The following is a 20,469-nucleotide window of genomic DNA, read 5'->3' as shown; positions in this document are numbered from 1 at the left end:
GAACAGCTTTGTTTTACTTTGCATAAAAATATTTATTTTAGTGCAAAAGTGTTTATAGGCTTAGAGCCCTGTGAATTTATTTTTATTTATTTTTGAATAATTTTTCATTTTATTTTTCACAAATTTCATTTTATTACAGCTACACATTAGTAAAACAACTAAAATAGATGTATACCAATGATAGTATATTAAACCTCATGTTTTAACTACATTCTGTACATATTTTTTATTTTAAACATTATCCTTATTTTTTTTGACAAACAGACCTCACACAGAAAAATAATTTAGTCACCATAATTTCTCATCAGCAACAGTAATGGAAATGTACAGTCCCCCACTCTTTTTAATTAACTGCCTATTTACAATAATACTGCCCATTCCCTCTATAAAAATACAATAAGATAAAATTATATATACAGTGCCTTGCGAAAGTATTCGGCCCCCTTGAACTTTGCGACCTTTTGCCACATTTCAGGCTTCAAACATAAAGATATGAAACTGTAATTTTTTGTGAAGAATCAACAACAAGTGGGACACAATCATGAAGTGGAACGAAATTTATTGGATATTTCAAACTTTTTTAACAAATAAAAAACTGAAAAATTGGGCGTGCAAAATTATTCAGCCCCTTTACTTTCAGTGCAGCAAACTCTCTCCAGAAGTTCAGTGAGGATCTCTGAATGATCCAATGTTGACCTAAATGACTAATGATGATAAATAGAATCCACCTGTGTGTAATCAAGTCTCCGTATAAATGCACCTGCACTGTGATAGTCTCAGAGGTCCGTTTAAAGCGCAGAGAGCATCATGAAGAACAAGGAACACACCAGGCAGGTCCGAGATACTGTTGTGGAGAAGTTTAAAGCCGGATTTGGATACAAAAAGATTTCCCAAGCTTTAAACATCCCAAGGAGCACTGTGCAAGCGATAATATTGAAATGGAAGGAGTATCAGACCACTGCAAATCTACCAAGACCTGGCCGTCCCTCTAAACTTTCAGCTCATACAAGGAGAAGACTGATCAGAGATGCAGCCAAGAGGCCCATGATCACTCTGGATGAACTGCAGAGATCTACAGCTGAGGTGGGAGACTCTGTCCATAGGACAACAATCAGTCGTATACTGCACAAATCTGGCCTTTATGGAAGAGTGGCAAGAAGAAAGCCATTTCTTAAAGATATCCATAAAAAGTGTCGTTTACAGTTTGCCACAAGCCACCTGGGAGACACACCAAACATGTGGAAGAAGGTGCTCTGGTCAGATGAAACCAAAATCGAACTTTTTGGCAACAATGCAAAACGTTATGTATGGCGTAAAAGCAACACAGCTCATCACCCTGAACACACCATCCCCACTGTCAAACATGGTCGTGGCAGCATCATGGTTTGGGCCTGCTTTTCTTCAGCAGGGACACGGAAGATGGTTAAAATTGATGGGAAGATGGATGGAGCCAAATACAGGACCATTCTGGAAGAAAACCTGATGGAGTCTGCAAAAGACCTGAGACTGGGACGGAGATTTGTCTTCCAACAAGACAATGATCCAAAACATAAAGCAAAATCTACAATGGAATGGTTCACAAATAAACATGTCCAGGTGTTAGAATGGCCAAGTCAAAGTCCAGACCTGAATCCAATCGAGAATCTGTGGAAAGAACTGAAAACTGCTGTTCACAAATGCTCTCCATCCAACCTCACTGAGCTCGAGCTGTTTTGCAAGGAGGAATGGGCAAAAATTTCAGTCTCTCGATGTGCAAAACTGATAGAGACATACCCCAAGCGACTTACAGCTGTAATCGCAGCAAAAGGTGGCGCTACAAAGTATTAACTTAAGGGGGCTGAATAATTTTGCACGCCCAATTTTTCAGTTTTTTATTTGTTAAAAAAGTTTGAAATATCCAATAAATTTCGTTCCACTTCATGATTGTGTCCCACTTGTTGTTGATTCTTCACAAAAAATTACAGTTTCATATCTTTATGTTTGAAGCCTGAAATGTGGCAAAAGGTCGCAAAGTTCAAGGGGGCCGAATACTTTCGCAAGGCACTGTATATATATATATATATATATATATATATATATATATATTTTTTTTTTTTTTTTTTTTACACTACCCTACTATTGTGGGGTTGTCATAATAATTGCACATACAGCAATCTACCCATTAAATAAAAAAAACAAAAAAACAATAGGAATTCTATTTCAATCCCATTGCACTGATGCAGGGCTCCAGTATACAAAACAAGCTTGGGGTTTTCAGTATTTAAATACTAAGCAAAGCAGATTCATTCATTCAAATTCATTCAAAACCAAAACAGCATTTGCTCCAGTGCAAAGTCTGCAGCACTTGAAATAAAACAGAATTAGCATACTAATACAAAATATAAGCAAACAAGCCATATTTTCCCCAAAAAGAATACACAGCTAATGCTTAATGACGGTATCTTTCCAGCCAACAGTTGCAAAAAAATCTGCACATCATTATTTTTTTACCATCAGCTGCATACATCCCCTCTTTGCAGTGCTGTTTAATTGTTGTGCGCAGTTTAGGCATTTTAGAAACAAACATCTCTTCTTTTCCATTTGAATTCCCAAACGACTCGCTCCAAATTATATATCTGTGCAAATGCTAGTCATAGCTTCCGTTTCCCTTCAGCCCGTGTCTATGGTAACGGCTTGACAACTACGATTGCAAGTATTTATTTAAAGTATTTTTTTGTATAAACCTCCCAATTTGTTTGCTTTACAGTGATTTTTCATTTTATTTCATTTTATATTTGCATTTACTTTATTTCATGCTATTTCGTATTTATGAAAAACTGTAATTATGATGTTTCAGGCAAAAAAGCTACAAAGTTACGCAAAGTATTGATTTAGTTGAGACGATACATTTGGAATGAGCATTAATTTAAGGCCACTAAACTTAGTTAAGTTATCTACACCTGTACATGCAGGGGTTAATTTGTAAACAAAAAGGTACAGATTCTTAATTAAGGAAGAGGGGTAGTATTTCTTATACTATATTCTGCTGACCTTGATTTACAGTAGCTTCCATATATGCACTTCAAGTTCTCATCTGCTTGTGGGCTTCATGCCTTATTGCTGGTGTTGGTAACAGCCCTCACTACACCTGCCTAAATAAAAGAAACCATAACTGTAGTCACGTATGAAAATAGGGCCCATACTACATAATCCAGTAACCAAGCACACAGTACCAAATAACTAAACCCACTGTAACCTAATGTTGTCATTTACAAAAGAAAAACATCATTGATAAATGATGATTGGCTCACATACTCTTGTACATCTCTTCGCAACCAAACAAATTAAAACACGATGTCACACCTCGTTGTACATAAATAACTAACTAACTAACTAAATAAATAAAACAAGTAAGGTACTGTAAAAATGACAACTCAAATGAGCTGTCAGTTTCTAAAGGTTATTGCAATAAAATCTTACTCAGTCTTCAAATTAACTTTGTGACCCTGTGTGACCGAGATGCTGCTGAGTGGCGTGTGTGGTGACGTTACGGACCAGGAAGTACCAGAAACAAAACAGTGGATGGGCGGGTGAAGCTGAACGCTACTGCGGTCAGCGTATTTATTAAATAATAAAACAAAACAAAAGATTTAAACAAACAACAAAACCAAAGGGCACGTTGGCCAAACAAATAAACAAACAAATAAGCGTGCTGGTTTTAGCACCAGCACGATACTTAGCAGTTGTTTTTAATCTTTCTCTCTCCTTGCTCTCTCCGCTCCCCGTACTCTCCTCTGTACACTCTCTCCGCAGCACGGACACCTGCAGGTTCTTATACTCTGGCCGAGGGGTTAACTAGCTGTTAATTATCTTATTACCCCTTGGCCACAGTCTGCACGAGTTTAGTAAGGATGCGTGACTGTCAGCTAGTTAAATAATCAGTAGCTGATCAGCCACGCATCCTCACAAGGTTTTTAATTTATAAAAACAAACAACAAATACGCGGCACTTTGATCTGCGCCGCAAACAAAAATACAAATAATAATAAATATATATATATAGGGGCGGGACACTCCGCTACACCCTGTTACAGAATGTCAACCCAATTTGTAATGCTTATGGCAACACCCCCCAAACAAAGACAAAATAATAACATTATAATAAAATAAATAACTCCACTTCAGTAAAACCTATGTAATCCAGCCCCTCTAAGTACTGTCATTTTGTATATTTCTCTCTACAATCCAGAACCTGTCTCTTGTAATCCGACATCGAGCACACTGTTTAATCCGGCACAATTGTCCGGTCCAAAGGGATGCCGGATTGTACAGGTTTTACTGTAGTACCAGTAACCTTTCCTTATGATTATTTTTACATCAGAAGCACTGTTTTATGCAATACAATTGTTGCACAACATAAGACAAGTCAGTTCTTGACTGAGCCCTGAAGTGTTAATGAGATAATGTATGGACTGGGAAATACACCAGGAGTGTAACTGCTCTCACAAGAGAGCCTGGCACATTTAAACACTGGTTGAGACCTGGGGCTAGAGTGTGAAGTATACAGACTTGCATTGCCTCCAGCACATTTGAAACCCTGGTACACAATAATAATGCAACTTAAAAGCAGATCAATAAAATGTGTTTATATATATATAGTCATTGATTATGGTTCTGCATTCCCGGAAACATGATTTCTTTATATATGCTGGGATTTAGAAATATAATTAAAAAGCCATGAGGATGTGCCAGATGAAAGATATAATAAGGAGGTTTTCAAATAGTAAACAAGTAATGTTCTAGCACAGTAACATTATCGATTCAAAGTTTAAAAATTTTGCATTTGGAACATTAGTCTTATAAGAAAATAATATATAGTACTATAGTTAACAAAAGAAACCAGGAGGTTGTATATTATTTTTTAAAACATTTCTAATAGGATTATTTATATTTAGAAATACTAAAAGAAAGTACATTCAATGGCAAACATTTAGACTATAAGTCTTTCACAATGTCAAGTTTTAGTTGAGACGTTTGTCATTTAATATACTATGCTCCTTTTAGTATTTCTAAATTTACCAGTGCCATATATTTTCTAGTTAAGGAAGAAATACCTAATTGTGCTATGAATCGTTGCTCTGACTGAATTGGGTGGAGCAGGTCTAGCAGAAACAAATGGCACATGTATTGTTTAATCTGCCACGTGAATACCTTTCGTATTTTGATTTTCTCATCAAAAGTTCCAAGCAGCATTTGCAGTTATAGTATATTTTATTCTGAGAACTGGTAATGAGTCAATGTGTTGGCTCCAGCATTGATAGTGAGCAGGACTTCTCTAATTATCCAGTGTGTTCTCTCTGCAGGCATTCTGTAACTGCACCCCATGCTATCACTCCCTTCACTAGCTCCTCAGTTGCTTTCCTAATCATGCCATTTGTTTTGCCTGGCTGGGTGTTACATTGTTTGGATCCATCTTATATCTGCAGTTGTTTGAAGCAGGAGGAATATTTATTTTCTTGAGCTCCAAGCTACATGCCTGAGGCTCAAAAGTATAGCATATTGTACGTTTGGAAATATTATATGAAATATAGCATTTAATCAATCAATGCACAACGAAAGTGTACGTGACCTCACACACAGTGGAGTGATCACAGTATGGGTAGTTCATAATGATCAAGCCTCAACAGCTGATGAAATCAGAAGGTTTTAGAAGATGACTAATATTTTTGGATCTGTATATTGTATTAAAGATAAATAGATTTCCCCCTTTATTGTGACAGAACTATCATTTGCATACTGTGGGCATATCAAATGAAAAAGTCTCTTAAATATGATGACCTGGGGTCTCTGTAAAGCACTTTGTGATGGTGGTCCACTATGAAAGACGCTATATAAAAAAATATATTATTATTATTATTATTATTATTATTATTATTATTATTATTATTATTATTATTATTATTTTAATTATTTAAACTGTGGCAGATCTAACAAGGTCCAAAAAATAGGAAAACCTCAGGCAGGATTAATATAGAGTTAAAGAGCGGCACTATTTAGGTCCCATTGAGAGACATGTGGATGACTTTTAGTTTGAACACCATTGTTCTGCCCTCGAGTGTGCACTGTGTATTGATCTGCCTCATCAGCAAGCGCTTACGAAGGGGCTGTAAGTCTGTGTGCTGGGACATACCGTGGGATACAGGAACAGGACACAAATTGAGAACTGTATATGCTACCATTGTTCTAATTACTGTTCCTTCCGGCGGATTATATATATATAAAATATATATATATATATATATATATATATATATTTTTTTTTTTTACACTACCCTACTATTGTGGGGTTCTCATAATAATTGCACATACAGCAATCTACCCATTAAATAAAAAATAAAAAAAAACAATAGGAATTCTATTTCAATCCCATTGCACTGATGCAGGGCTCCAGTATACAAAACAAGCTTGGGGTTTTCAGTATTTAAACACTAAGCAAAGCAGATTCATTCATTCAAATTCATTCAAAACCAAAACAGCATTTGCTCCAGTGCAAAGTCTGCAGCACTTGAAATAAAACAGAATTAGCATACTAATACAAAATATAAGCAAACAAGCCATATTTTCCCCAAAAAGAATAAACAGCTAATGCTTAATGACGGTATCTTTCCAGCCAACAGTTGCAAAAAAATCTGCACATCATTATTTCAGCTGCATACACCCCCTCTTTGCAGTGCTGTTTAATTGTTGTGCGCAGTTTAGGCATTTTAGAAACAAACATCTCTTCTTTTCCATTTGAATCCCCAAACGACTCGCTCCAAATTATATATCTGTGCAAATGCTAGTCATAGCTTCCGTTTCCCTTCAGCCCGTGTCTATGGTAACGGCTTGACAACTACGATTGCAAGTATTTATTTAAAGTATTTTTTTTGTATAAACCTCCCAATTTGTTTGCTTTACAGTGATTTTTCATTTTATTTCATTTTATATTTGCATTTACTTTATTTCATGCTATTTCGTATTTATGAAAAACTGTAATTATGATGTTTCAGGCAAAAAAGCTACAAAGTTACGCAAAGTATTGATTTAGTTGAGACGATACATTTGGAATGAGCATTAATTTAAGGCCACTAAACTTAGTTAAGTTATCTACACCTGTACATGCAGGGGTTAATTTGTAAACAAAAAGGTACAGATTCTCAATTAAGGAAGAGGGGTAGTATTTCTTATACTATATTCTGCTGACCTTGATTTACAGTAGCTTCCATATATGCACTTCAAGTTCTCATCTGCTTGTGGGCTTCATGCCTTATTGCTGCTGTCGGTAACAGCCCTCACTACACCTGCCTAAATAAAAGAAACCATAACTGTAGTCACGTATGAAAATAGGGCCCATACTACATAATCCAGTAACCAAGCACACAGTACCAAATAACTAAACCCACTGTAACCTAATGTTGTCATTTACAAAAGAAAAACATATTGGCTCACATATTTAAGAGAAAAAGTCTCTTAAATATGATGACCTGGGGTCTCTGTAAAGCACTTTGTGATGGTGGTCCACTATGAAAGACGCTATATAAAAAAATATATTATTGTTATTATTATTATTATTATTATTATTATTATTATTATTATTATTATTATTATTATTATTTTAATTATTTAAACTGTGGCAGATCTAACAAGGTCCAAAAAATAGGAAAACCTCAGGCAGGATTAATATAGAGTTAAAGAGCGGCACTATTTAGGTCCCATTGAGAGACATGTGGATGACTTTTTGTTTGAACACCATTGTTCTGCCCTCGAGTGTGCACTGTGTATTGATCTGCCTCATCAGCAAGCGCTTACGAAGGGGCTGTAAGTCTGTGTGCTGGGACATAACGTGGGATACAGGAACAGGACACAAATTGAGAACTGTATATGCTACCATTGTTCTAATTACTGTTCCTTCCGGCGGATTCCGGGTAGTTGGAGCCTCCGTCCTCCACCTACCAATGTTTCTAGTTCCCGGCTGTGGGAACCACCTACCTGCGTTCCTGGTGCTCTCCAGCAGAGGGAGTCCCGACCGTCACTTACCTGCACCCCTGGTGCTCTCCAGCAGAGGGAGTCCTGACCACCACTTACCTGCACCCCTGGTGCTCTCCAGCAGAGGGAGCCCCGACCGTCACTTACCTGCACCCCTGGTGCTCTCGAGCAGAGGGAGTCCCAACCACCACTTACCTGCGTTCCTGGTACTCTCCAGCAGAGGGAGCCCCGATCGTCACTTACCTGCACCCCTGGTGCTCTCCAGCAGAGGGAGTCCTGACCACCACTTACCAGCACCCCTGGTGCTCTCCAGCAGCAGGAGCCCCGACCGTCACTTACCTGCACCTCTGGTGCTCTCCAGTAGAGGAAGCCCGCCCACCACTTACCAGCACTCTTGATGTCCACCAGTTGAGGGAAACCAACACCCATTACTTTCCTGTGTTACGGGCGACCTCCAGGCAGAGGCGCCAACTTCCGGGACTTACCTGAGCACCTGTTACTTCTTGTTTAATAACGACAATCAATTGTAAATATTGTAAATAAAAGTTATTCACTTTGTAAATGAGTGCGTACGTCACTATCTGTCAAGAAAAGGTACACCCTAGAGCAGGGGTGGGCAATTCCGGTCCTGGAGGGCCGGTGTCCCTCCTGGCTTTTGTGTCAACTGTGCTCTAAATGACTTAATTAGACCAATAATCGGTAATAATTGGTCCAATTAAGTAATTTAGGGCAAAGTTGGAACAAAAGCCAGGAGGGTCACCGGCCCTCCAGGACCGGAATTGCCCACCCCTGCCCTAGAGGCACAACACCACTCACTCGTGTCACTAATAGATATATATATATATATATATATATATATATATATATATATATATACACACACACACACACAGAGACACACACACACACAGTATTTGTTCTTGTTCAAGCATCATGGTACAAAAAGTCATATTGGATAGATAATAACTTTGGCGACATAATCTACTGGTATAAAGACTGACCTACTCTATATTTGAGTGTCTCGAGATTTTTAATATTATACAGTGCATTATAATGTGGTTGTCAATAGTCATGCACTACAGTAGATGGGAAATAGCATTATGGGGAAAATGGGAGCAATATACTGTAAATTGAGGATCAGCGCTATAAAGAGGTGGATTATAATGAGGGAGCATTGTAATTAGATCAGTACTGTTACAGTATGTACAGTATTTGCATGGTATTTTAATTTCAAGATAGTAGCTTGTAGAGGTCTTCACGGGTCAAAATTAATCAACCCAACCACAAACCGACAATTATTTACCCGGATCCGACCCAAAAAAAACAGTGGAACGCTTTTCCTTTCCCCAGCTTAGTATATGCACTGACTAGATACAGTATTAAAGAAGTGTTTTTTCCAGTCAACCTGGAAATCTGGCTGAACTACAGACAGTGTTTATTCCATCATGAACCTACACAGAGGACTGTAAAATGAAATATGTAATATGTTTGTGGAAAAGATAAAAAGATAAATACATTATCTGAAAATCAAATGAACTGAAGAACGATCTTGTAAATGCGTGATTTTATTACAAACTTAACACAAGAGCAAATGGAATTGAGATGTAAAATGTGTGTTTTGCAAAACTTGTTTTCCTTCTTTGTCCACAATAACAACAAATGATTCCCACACCGCAGGCTTGCATTTTTCTGTGAGCTTTTCTTCATGGAATTCGTTTTTTTAAAGTTTTTCTTTAACGTCCATCATAAACAAATCCATTGCTCCGACTTTTAAGAATTATCTAAAAAACACCTTCGATATGGGTCACGTGTCTGCTGCTGCGCTCTGCAGGCCATGTCATGTGCTACTGGGGGAAGCCAATCTATGCAACATGAATTATAAACAATGATTTTTAGTACCAAAGAGAGCCTCTTTAATAGTAATCGACAGTCTGTGTATTACTGAGTAAACAAAATAGGACCCGACCCGACCTGACCCGAGTGTTGCGTGACAATTTTGCACCCAAAAACCTGTTCGGTACGGGTCAGGTTTCGGGTCCTCGGGCCTGGGTAGACCCGTGAAGACCTCTAGTACATTGTCATGAACTTTAACCCCTTAAGGTACACAAGGAATTGAACGGTTGTTTAAACGGTTTCTTCTTAAAATACATTTGAGAGTGACTCAAGTATCATGAGTAAACTGACAATATGGATGATCAGACCCAACCTGTCAGTAGATTTTACAAAAATGAGCAAGTTAGCATCATTGTTTTTGTGGGACACATATGTCCATTGTACCTTAAAGGGTTAAAACCATTTGAGGATGATTTAAGATGGTTCAAGAAGCATTGGCTGCAATTAGTAACTTTTGTTTTTTTCTTGAAAACGACACATTTAGTAGTTAATTTACATTATTTTAAAAGGGATTAGATTGAAATTAATTCTACAATGTATTTTTCTTTTTACCATAATAAAAAAGGTCAGGGTGTTAAGTTGTGACAAATCCTCACCTTTAATAGTCCTCAGATCTATCAATCAAGAGTGTTGACCGTATGATTCCTTGGGTAACATGCAAGAGTAATTTGTTTTTGCATTCACATTTTCTCATGATTTCTTTATTTACTATGTACTGCATTGATATCTAATTGTCCCGGAGTGGGGGCCATCATCCTGCCAGGACCACCAGAGGTTTCCTCACAAAGGAAGAATAGTCTTTTGGGGGCAAGTGACGCTCACTTCCCAACCGTAGAGGCCCAGCCTCGCTGGCCTTGTCCTCTGCCAGGAAGGTTCTCCACAAGCCAGAGTGGACCCTCGGCCAAATCTATCCTATTTGGTTTTCTCGTTCTCTGCCCACTCTAGGTTCCCCCTGGGGGAGGTAATGCTTGCTTCCCAGCCTTGGAGGCCGATTGTTTCGGTCTCACTTCAAGGGTGGCTCTTGGCAAGCCAAGGGGAAACCCTGTCCTCTTTTATAAGTCACAAAGCTTTTCTCTCCTATTTCAATTCCTGAGGTTCCTCCTCTACGCAGCCCTTGCTCCTGTTCCATGAATAAAGAACAACTATAGTATGGTCTGCCCATTTACTCTGAATTAATATAAGCCTACATTAGATGCCAAACTATACATTTTGGATCCCAATTGTGCCTCTGTCTCCAGCATCAGTAAATTGATTAAAAAAGGCCCTTTTATTTTGACATCCTCATATTAAAGATACATTTTCATAAACAAATTACAAATCACATCTTAATAGGCCATAGAAAGCTGTGTTTGCAAGCCTTACTTGAGGTATTTTAACCTGAAGTGTGAAAGCCTCTATCTTTACCCATCCAGGTGTTTCCCCTAAACAACTAACATGTTATGTTGCCAGTGACAAGCTTTGACCCTGAATACAAAGCTGGGGTTATATATGCTAGGAAGTGATTAAGGCTGAAAAGTGAGACATGTAAGATGAAAGCTTTTTTTTAACCTAGCATGGTACCATGGTACCAGATATCTTTTTTTTTTTTTTAAATGAAAATAAATGTTTGCTGGAACATGCACTTTTTTAAAGCTTTAACCCTTTCCGGTCCAATGTCAGACCCTGTCCGACATCATCAAAAAGACGTAAAAAATAGGTCTTTACTTTTAAACAGCGTGTCTAAAATAAACTGCGCATGTGAAAATAAACTGGACCTGATGTGCCTGAGACGCACTGAATAAATGGACCGCTAAGGTTTAAATAGCAAACAGAAGTGAGGCGGCAGTAAGATGTTTCTCTTTATATGCGCAGAGTGGGGTACTACTCTCCTCTGAATAACATCCAAACTGCTTTCTCTAGATTTACCAAATGTATTTTTAGTTTACTAGATGGAAGTTAGTGTGGTCTATTTTTTCTTAAAATGCCTTATTTCAATCAATCAATCTTTATTTTATATAGCGCCTTTCATAGTGGACCACTATCACAAAGCGCTTTACAAGTTACAGTAAAAACAAAAAGCATAATACATGAAATACAGTAAAAAAAATGCATTAAATGCAGTGAAATACATAATACATGAAATAGTGAAAAACATTTGTCATAGAACCCTCAGTGATCATACTTACAACACACAGTTGCACATTTCCACACATTACACGTTTCTAAACAGAGATCCCTCTGCTTTCAAGTAGGGGCTAATTACTAACAATTAACAATCATCAATTCATTATCACACCAATAATTCTAACACTCAGTACCGGTACCATCCCCTGGTGGTCAATGCCCTTCTTACCCGCTGGTCAGTTTGGGAGGACGGCCTGCTCTAAGCAGATTCTGGGTGGTGCCGTATACCTTCCACTTCTTAATGATCGACTTGACTGTGCTCCAAGGGATATTCAATGCCTTTGATATCTTTTTATACTCCTCCCTTGATCTGTACCTTTCCACAACTTTATCCCGGAGTTGTTTTGAAAGATCCTTGGTCTTCATGGTAGTATCTTTGCTTTGAATGCACTACCCAACTGTGGGACCTTATAGAGACAGGTGTATTTAATCTGAAATCATGTGAACCACTTGTATTGCACACAGATGAACTCCATTTAATTTATTGTGTGAATTCTGAAGGCAATTGGTTGCACCTGAGCGTATTTAGGAGTGTCATAGCAAAGGGGGTGAATACTTATCTAATGAAGGTGAATACTTATCTAATGAAGATGTCATTAGATAAACTGTGAAAATGTCCAAGGAGGGTGAATACTTACTATAGCCACTGTGTGTGTGTGTGTGTGTGTGTGTGTGTGTGTGTGTGTGTATATATATATATATATATATATATATATATATATATATATATATATATATATAATTCAGGCATAATTATTTTTTTCTTCAGTGAGGCATTCAAGACAAGTTTTAAATGACAGTGGAATTAAAATAGATAATATGAAGAACAGATGGATCAGGACAAATAAAGTGATGTGTAGCAGTCTAGGGAACAGATTGATACCACAAAGACAGACCAGAAAATGCTGGGGAACAGAGGAGGGAACGTGTTTTCAACTATGAAGAATGTATAACTAGTAGCATTGCCGCTGGGTGCAATTAACAAAACAAAAAGTCTCAAGGGTTTGTATTTTTTGTATTATGTTGTGTTATTGTTGTTTTCTTTTCAAAGTGGGGATTGGAAACGTTTCACCAGATGAAGGTCTTATCCTTGCATTTCCCCTGAGCGAGATTTAAAGTTTAAGTGGTGCATTATGCCAACACTTAGCAATACACATTTAGGCTCTCCACTGAGAGACCGCCTTTGGAGTATCAGGGAATTGTGAGAGGCAACAATGTTTGTAAGTTAACATCCAAAAGCAGTTTACATAGCTTCCTTTTCTAGGGCTTGTTACCAGGACCCTGTGTGTGACCCTTAGCAAGTCACTTAACCTCCTTGTGCTCCGTCCTTCGGATGAAATGTAAAAATGAGGTTCTATTGTAAGTACTTTTCCAGCAGCACCCCCTAGTCTCTGTAAGTCGCTTTGGATAAGAACGCCTGCTAAATGACTAAATCATCATCATCATCATAATAATAATGTTTTATTCATTGACGTGTATTCACTTTTCATGCTTTAACTTCCTTACCACCAACCATTTTTGACTGTTGTAGTCTCACACAAACCAGGCAACAATAATATAATGTTATACTCTCCAAAGCCTCTTACATTTGCACCTTACCAAATTTCATCCAGATTAATGGCTTATATGCATTAGCTAGTTGTATTTCTGGCACAGGTGAGCAGACAGGATGTATAAAAATAGACATTTCAAGAGGTAGAGAGGTTTGGCTTACAGCTTCTTGCTAATGTTATATTATAACTTTTTAGGTAAACCTGGATCACATTGGGAATCTGTGAGATTCATAAACAAGTGAAATATATGAAACAGTTGACTTTGAAAAGGAAAAAAAGCATATACAGTAATCTGTCACATATCCGCCCTAACCTCTTATCCGCCACGACAAAGCTCTTGATCAAGGTCACCGTGTACAGTGCTAATGCAAAATGGCTACAGGAAAGCAAAAGCGAGTTGTGCTAATGTAAGTGTATATAGCACTAATACCCTGTATCTTTCTAAACAATGGTTTCAGGGGAGCTCCCCAATAAAAGCTGAATCTCAAAACAATAATTGTGTGAATATAGTAATTGTTACAGCTGTGTATAATGGTATTTAAAACAGGATTAATGTACCCGACTTTACATAACCTCCCTTACTCTGGTCCCACCACAGTCGGATATGCGGCAGACTACTGTATTACTATCCACCATTGTTAATGCATACGTACAGTACACTTATATCTAGAGAACCGCTTGACCCAATTGTAATGAAGCTTTCTAAGGACTTTCTTTGGCACAAGTTTCTGACTGTATAATAAAGGCTGTTTGTCTGCTTGCCCAACCATCTGTCTGTTTGTATTTTAAATGTACTTATTTACAAATGCATCCTGTTGATGTTAGTCATGGTAATCTACTTTTTTATGTCACTGAGAGTTGGTAATGTGGTATTTACTGCCATGGCTAAGGGTAAATGTCACTGACACGCTTAGTTTTGTGGTCACTGTATGATTACAAAAACAAACATGGGGGGATTTCTTAACTTCAGAACTAACTACAATTTAGATTTCTGCTAGTTTTATAAGTTACAATATTAATTAGTATCCCACTGTGTTATAAACTATAGGCCATGTTTGTATAAGAGGTCAGCTTCTACTTTGGAAGTCTGTATTTTGAGGAAGGGAAGCACTGGTAGTATGTCAGTCTCTTCTGTTGGCACTCTCAAAAATTATTATTATCATTTATTTCTTAGCAGACGCCCTTATCCAGGGCAACTTGCAATTGTTACAAGATATCACATATTATTTTTACATACAATTACCCATTTATACAGTTGGGTTTTTACTGGAGCAATCTAGGCAAAGTACTTTGCTCAAGGGTACAGCAGCAACGTCCTCCACCTGGGATTGAACCAACGACCCTCCAGTCAAGAGTCCAGAGCCCTAACCACTACTCCACACTGCTGCCCTATGTTTGATGATAGTAGCTATAAGCCTTGCTGCAACATCAGATGAGGAGGCCTTCTTAAGTCATGATGTGCTATACAGTAAAACATCACTAATCCAAGGGTTAGCAATTTATATTTCTTAACCTTATGTGTTTTAAAATAGAGATATGAAACTTTGGAGAAATCCCTACTGTGTTGCTGCAGCTGACAGTCACTACTTTTGGCCTGAGGTTAAAAGAGCTTTCTTGTTCTCTCAGGCATACCCTGAATCCCCAGTAGTGATAATAGTCAATAAGCGTGCAAGGTTAGCTAGGCAATACAGTTTGACATTGACAGCTGAGAAATATGGACACATTTGGGGGTGAAAAATCTGTTCATTTTTATGACTTTAAGCTCCAAAAGTATAATTTGCTATTCTGATTAAAAGAGTTTCAATTTCAGTTTTCCCTAAGGGTTGTCGGGGTAGATATTTCGGACATTTCAGAGAAAGCAATAAGTCTTCCAAAGGCACCGTCAAGCAAGCAGTGTGGCATAAAGGTCCGCTGTGGCTTGCTTGATAAAGCATGTCTTATCAAGGTCCCTTCAACTCAAGCCAGAGATGATCCTGTCCTTTTTTAAGTCAATCTCGAGGTTAAAAATGAATGCATAGATCCTCAATCGTTTTTCTCCCTTCCTTCCAGTACAAAGTAGGAGATACAATACCTTTAGGGCGAAGGCCACAATAAAGAGCAGCAACCTTGCATACAGTGTATTTTTTTCAAAGGGCCCTCATTGGTCTTGCAAGGGAATTCCAATTTTGGTTTTAATGTTTTGCTGGAGCCTATAGTGACCCAATTTTATTTTAATTGTGGGGTAGCAGTAGTTCATTGTACAAGTGGGTTCTTAACATTTCCACAATGATGGCTGCACGAAAGATGAACTTTAAAGTTTGATGACATAAAAACAACAACTAAGAAGTGCACTTATATGATCTTCACGCACTGAAATTGCACTAACCTCAATGTCATTGTGTAAAACACGTATGATGCTTTTTGAAAACAACTAGAAATTCACAGGCTTCGAAGCCAAACTTTTTTGAGCTACAAAAAAACAAGTCAAATTGTTGTCTAAAATAGTAGTTTTTAACCGTTAGTATTACTGTATACAAAATTAATTTATGGTAAACAAGATACTTACCATTGCAATACCAATTATAACACTGACAGACAAATACCACGGCCAATTAACTTACTAAAGACTCAACTTTCACTTTCTAAACAGCTTCCACTTCTCCAGAAACAGGTGAAGAGTCGGAGACTGTGCTGGGGTGCCAGGGGGAGTGGCCTCAATCGTTACTTCTGTTGCGTTGTGGGCTTTTTGTATTTGAGTTTTTTGATTTGTATTTTTGTTCTTTTTATTTTATTTGTTTTTTGATTTGTATTTGTGTTTTCGCACTTCAGGGCCACTATAATATCATAATAAAAGTATTATTAATGATCATCATCATCATAGTAAAACAACTAAACCTTTGAAAGCTGTCAGACGAACTTACAATCAGCATCTATATATGTTATTAAGGCAAGGTTCATTTAAAATACTTTTTTTTTTTTATCTAACCAGAAAGAATCAATGTGCCTTTTTCAATCTAAGGATGGAGTTATCCCCTAGGGAAGATGGCAAGTCAATCTTGTTTTTTTTTTTTATATATATAAATAAACAGGAGGCTCACACTCACTCCTTCAAGTTATACAGGAAGGCAATTGCATTATGAAAGTTGGCAGTTCCCAGGAGGATCAGTCTGGAAGATGCACATTTACCAGGGAGAGAAAACACCAGTAGATGTTCTTTGTAGGTCAGCTTTATATTCTCATGAGTGCTCTCCTCCCCAGGTGTTGACAAGAGGATTTATCTCCAGGCCAGGCATACCAGGAATAGATCCTTAGCATCTTGTGTGAACACAAAATGATTTTATTGTGGCAGGTGACTGGTCACAGAAAAGTATTTTAGTTCTTGCCTCTTCAGGTAGTTTTTTTATCACAAGATGGCCAAGGCTGATGGTTTCCTCTTCTCCGACCCATATCATTGAGGGTATTTTGTTGAGGTTTTTTGTGAAGATATCTGCTTAATCAGACTGGTAGAAGATGCTTTCTATATCTATGCAAAGAACAACCAGAAGATTTTTATGATGAGATGATTGAGAAACTATCTAGACATCAGGAAGATAAATACTGTTTTTTTTATTTATTTGTATTTTTTTGTTTGTTTCCTATCATGTGATTCCCTCAGAACATTATTAATATTGGCATTTTGTTTTTTAATACTTGTGCACAGACTGCTCATTTTTAATCATAGAGTAGAAATTACATAAATAAATAAATAAATAAATAAATAAATATGTTATGAGCCTAGCATTAAAAAGACTTTTTTTTCTGTCTAATTAAAATGTAATTGTTTTATGAAAGGCGTAAAATGCATGTTCATGTTGCAGAAGTCGTAAGAAACAACTGAAGAATACTCAAATGTCTCTAAATGAGTTACTTTTATTGTACTAAAGATGCTTCAAGTAGTTCTGCAGACTGGATGGATGTGTTCAATTTTTCTGTAGTAGGTTTGGAAGGACACTTTGAGGCTCACCCTGTGAGAAAACAGCTAGCGAGTTTACAAAGCTGGGCTGACTGGACATTACATTTTGGACACTGTCCAGATCTGATGCTTAAAAAGAGTTAGATAGTAGAGTTGCCTAGATGCACACCCACCATGCTAACTTGTGTTAAGGGTTTTAGCAAACCAGTGCACACACAAACAAGGGTCCACATTATTGCATAATAATCATACAGTACTTAAATCAAGAGTTTATCAGATTACAACCAAATGCAACCCAAAATGTCTACAGGAGGCTATAAGTTTGGTGCAGAGTGGTGTAAAATCAAGGCAGTTATGTTCATCATGTAGAGTGTGACAAATAAAGAGAAATCCAGAAATATATTTTAGAGTTTGTACCACAGCCCCATATTTTTCTACAATTTTGACTTTAAATATGTATATGAAGCCATTCAGTTACTAATTGCATACAAGTGCATATAAGATAGTAAGCTATTATCCTACTTTTTGCTGCCTGTTATTTGTTTATTCTTTGTTGCAGATAAGATAGGACGTGTGAAGTGCCACTTTTTTCAATTTGTGCTGTTTTGAATTACAGGTTGCAAACCTCGCCTGCTCAATATCCAATAACGAAGAAGGCGTGAAGCTGGTCCGTATGGCAGCCACCCAGATTGATAGCCTGTGTCCTCAGGTAAGAAACATTTATGTTGTCTAAAGCATATTCTACATAAAAAAATAGAATACCAGGGTGTTGTCTAAATCATAACCTTGGTTTCTGTATACTTTATGCTATCAGGACATAAAAAGCACAACTATATTAATCGTCGATGTGGCAAAAAAAAAAAAAAACGAATAGTAGCAAGCCTAGTTAAAAACTATGAAAACATATATATCAAAGATTCCTGACAATTTGAAATGAAAGTTCAATATGTTGGGAAGTTGCATACAAAATGTCAGCCCAATAGAACAAAAAACAACCAAAATACTAGTGTGCGAACATTGTTAATGTTTTTCAGATTTTTTCAGAACATAAATCAGCTGCTCATTTTCATTGATTTTCATTGAGATAGGTGGCAGTGCACCACTGTGGGGTGCGTTAATCATTTATTATTATTTTCCATTCATGGTTTGGCGGCCTCGTCTTTTGGGGGGAGGTGGCCCATAGCCACTTCCTATCTGCAGCACAGGGATGCATGTAACTATTCATGTTTTTCCAGCCGGCCTCGCGCAGGTAGCCGTTGAGCACCCACGGACGAGGCCTCCGGCCAAATTTATCATTTACTCGGGCCCTGAGCGCCCATCACAATCATCGGGCCCTGAGCGCCCATCACAGTTCATTAAATCATCTGCAATTGCAATCAATGAATCATTCATTCATTGCAGATTCTCTGTGCTAAAATAACTACAGTGCGCACCCTTTATAACGCTATAGTGGGGAGCCATAGTTACAAAACTGTGCTATTTGTGTTCCGCCTTATAATGAGTATAAAAGGGCTACTGTAATGGCATTACGGAGCAAATGGGAGCCACAACCCTAATGTGGTATAACCGATTCCGCACTATAACGAGGCGTGTTATAACGGGTGAGCACTGTATATACTTATGTGTTTTGTAAAGGGTAAAAACCCTATTTGTTGTGCCATTTAGAAAAACAGTGTCTGTCATCAATTATACACAGAGGCACACCACTGCTTTTACACTTCCAAGGTGTTTTTATGTTCTTCCCTTCTGTTTTTCTGCAAGAAGCACAGTACTGTCTCCCTTGTGTTGCCTTGTATTGTGAAGCAGTCTCACATAACTCTGGCAAGTGATGTTGTCTGCATGGGATGCAGTTCATCTGCCAGTTCAAAAACCAAAGCTCACTGTAACATCTTTTGGGTATCTGGCTGTTTCCCAAATTGCTCACAGATCTGTTTGTGTAGAATGAAGCTAGTTACAGTAGCAATATCAATAAAATGAAACAACAATGTTTTATAACATGTTTTTGTAACATTGTAGTACCATGCTTGTGTGTGTGTTATCACAAAAGAAATCAATCTGAATGGCTGTAGTTCCTCATTTCATCCAGCTTGGACCTGGAGTGCACAGGGTGTAAACCTTGGCTGAGTGGGAGCAGTCATTGTCCTGTTTATCTCACCATCTGTTTATCTCTGTCTCCTGCTGTGCCTGGGCTCATCAGTCTGCCACGCCCTCTGTAAAACTGGTCCAACAGGTATTTGCGCACTGCCTGGGGCTATAGTTGTGCATGGAAACTCTTCTACGTTTCACAGAGGGCAGTTTCCACTCTGCGTTTACAATTATATGTGTAAAACAATCACATTTAGATAACTTATTACAAATAATTTGGTGCTGTAACAGATATATATATATATATATACATGTCACACATACAACATATTTAAATAACAGTATACACATAATAATACAAAACCAGCAATTTTAAAGTTACATTAAAACCCACTAAGATAAGAAAGCCATTTTATAAAATTGTGTTTTTAGTCTTGACTTGAAAACTGTAACGGTCCCAGCTTCCCTGATAAAGACAGAGTATTCTATAATTTTGGAGTTCTACAAGAAAAAGCCCTACCTCCAGTGTTGCTTTTGTTGACTCTAGGAATAACCAGCAGCCCCACATCTTTGATCTCAGAGTGTGGTTTGGAAGATACAGTCAGTAAGTAGGTGCTAATCCATTCAGGGCCTTGTAAGTTAACAGCAAAATCTTAAAATCAATTCTATATTTCACAGGGAGCCAGTGTAAAGAGGCCAGGGGTAATATGTTCTCTTTTCCCGGTTTTAGTCAGAATTCTAGCGACGGTATTCTGAACAAGCTGCAAGCGGGATACCACACGTTTTGGGACACCAGAAAAAAAGTGCATTACAATAATTAATTCTAGATCAAACAAAGGCA

The 20,469-nt window shown here is 37.7% G+C and overlaps 1 protein-coding gene across 2 annotated transcripts in view; it reads left to right on the top strand.

Moving 5' to 3' along the window:
- The window catches only part of LOC117409054 (catenin alpha-2), a 520,292-nt gene that overhangs the window by 465,992 nt on the left and 33,831 nt on the right, over positions 1–20,469 (top strand). For both annotated transcript variants that reach the window (XM_034014606.3, XM_034014607.3), the window contains exon 10: positions 18,160–18,252. In XM_034014606.3, coding sequence (XP_033870497.1) covers positions 18,160–18,252 — 93 coding nt within the window. The remainder of the gene's footprint in view (positions 1–18,159; positions 18,253–20,469) is intronic.

This window comes from Acipenser ruthenus, chromosome 2 (assembly GCF_902713425.1).
Source record: "Acipenser ruthenus chromosome 2, fAciRut3.2 maternal haplotype, whole genome shotgun sequence".
In the NCBI taxonomy this organism is placed as follows: Eukaryota; Metazoa; Chordata; class Actinopteri; order Acipenseriformes; family Acipenseridae; genus Acipenser; species Acipenser ruthenus.
This window is presented reverse-complemented; position numbering and strand designations above follow the sequence as displayed.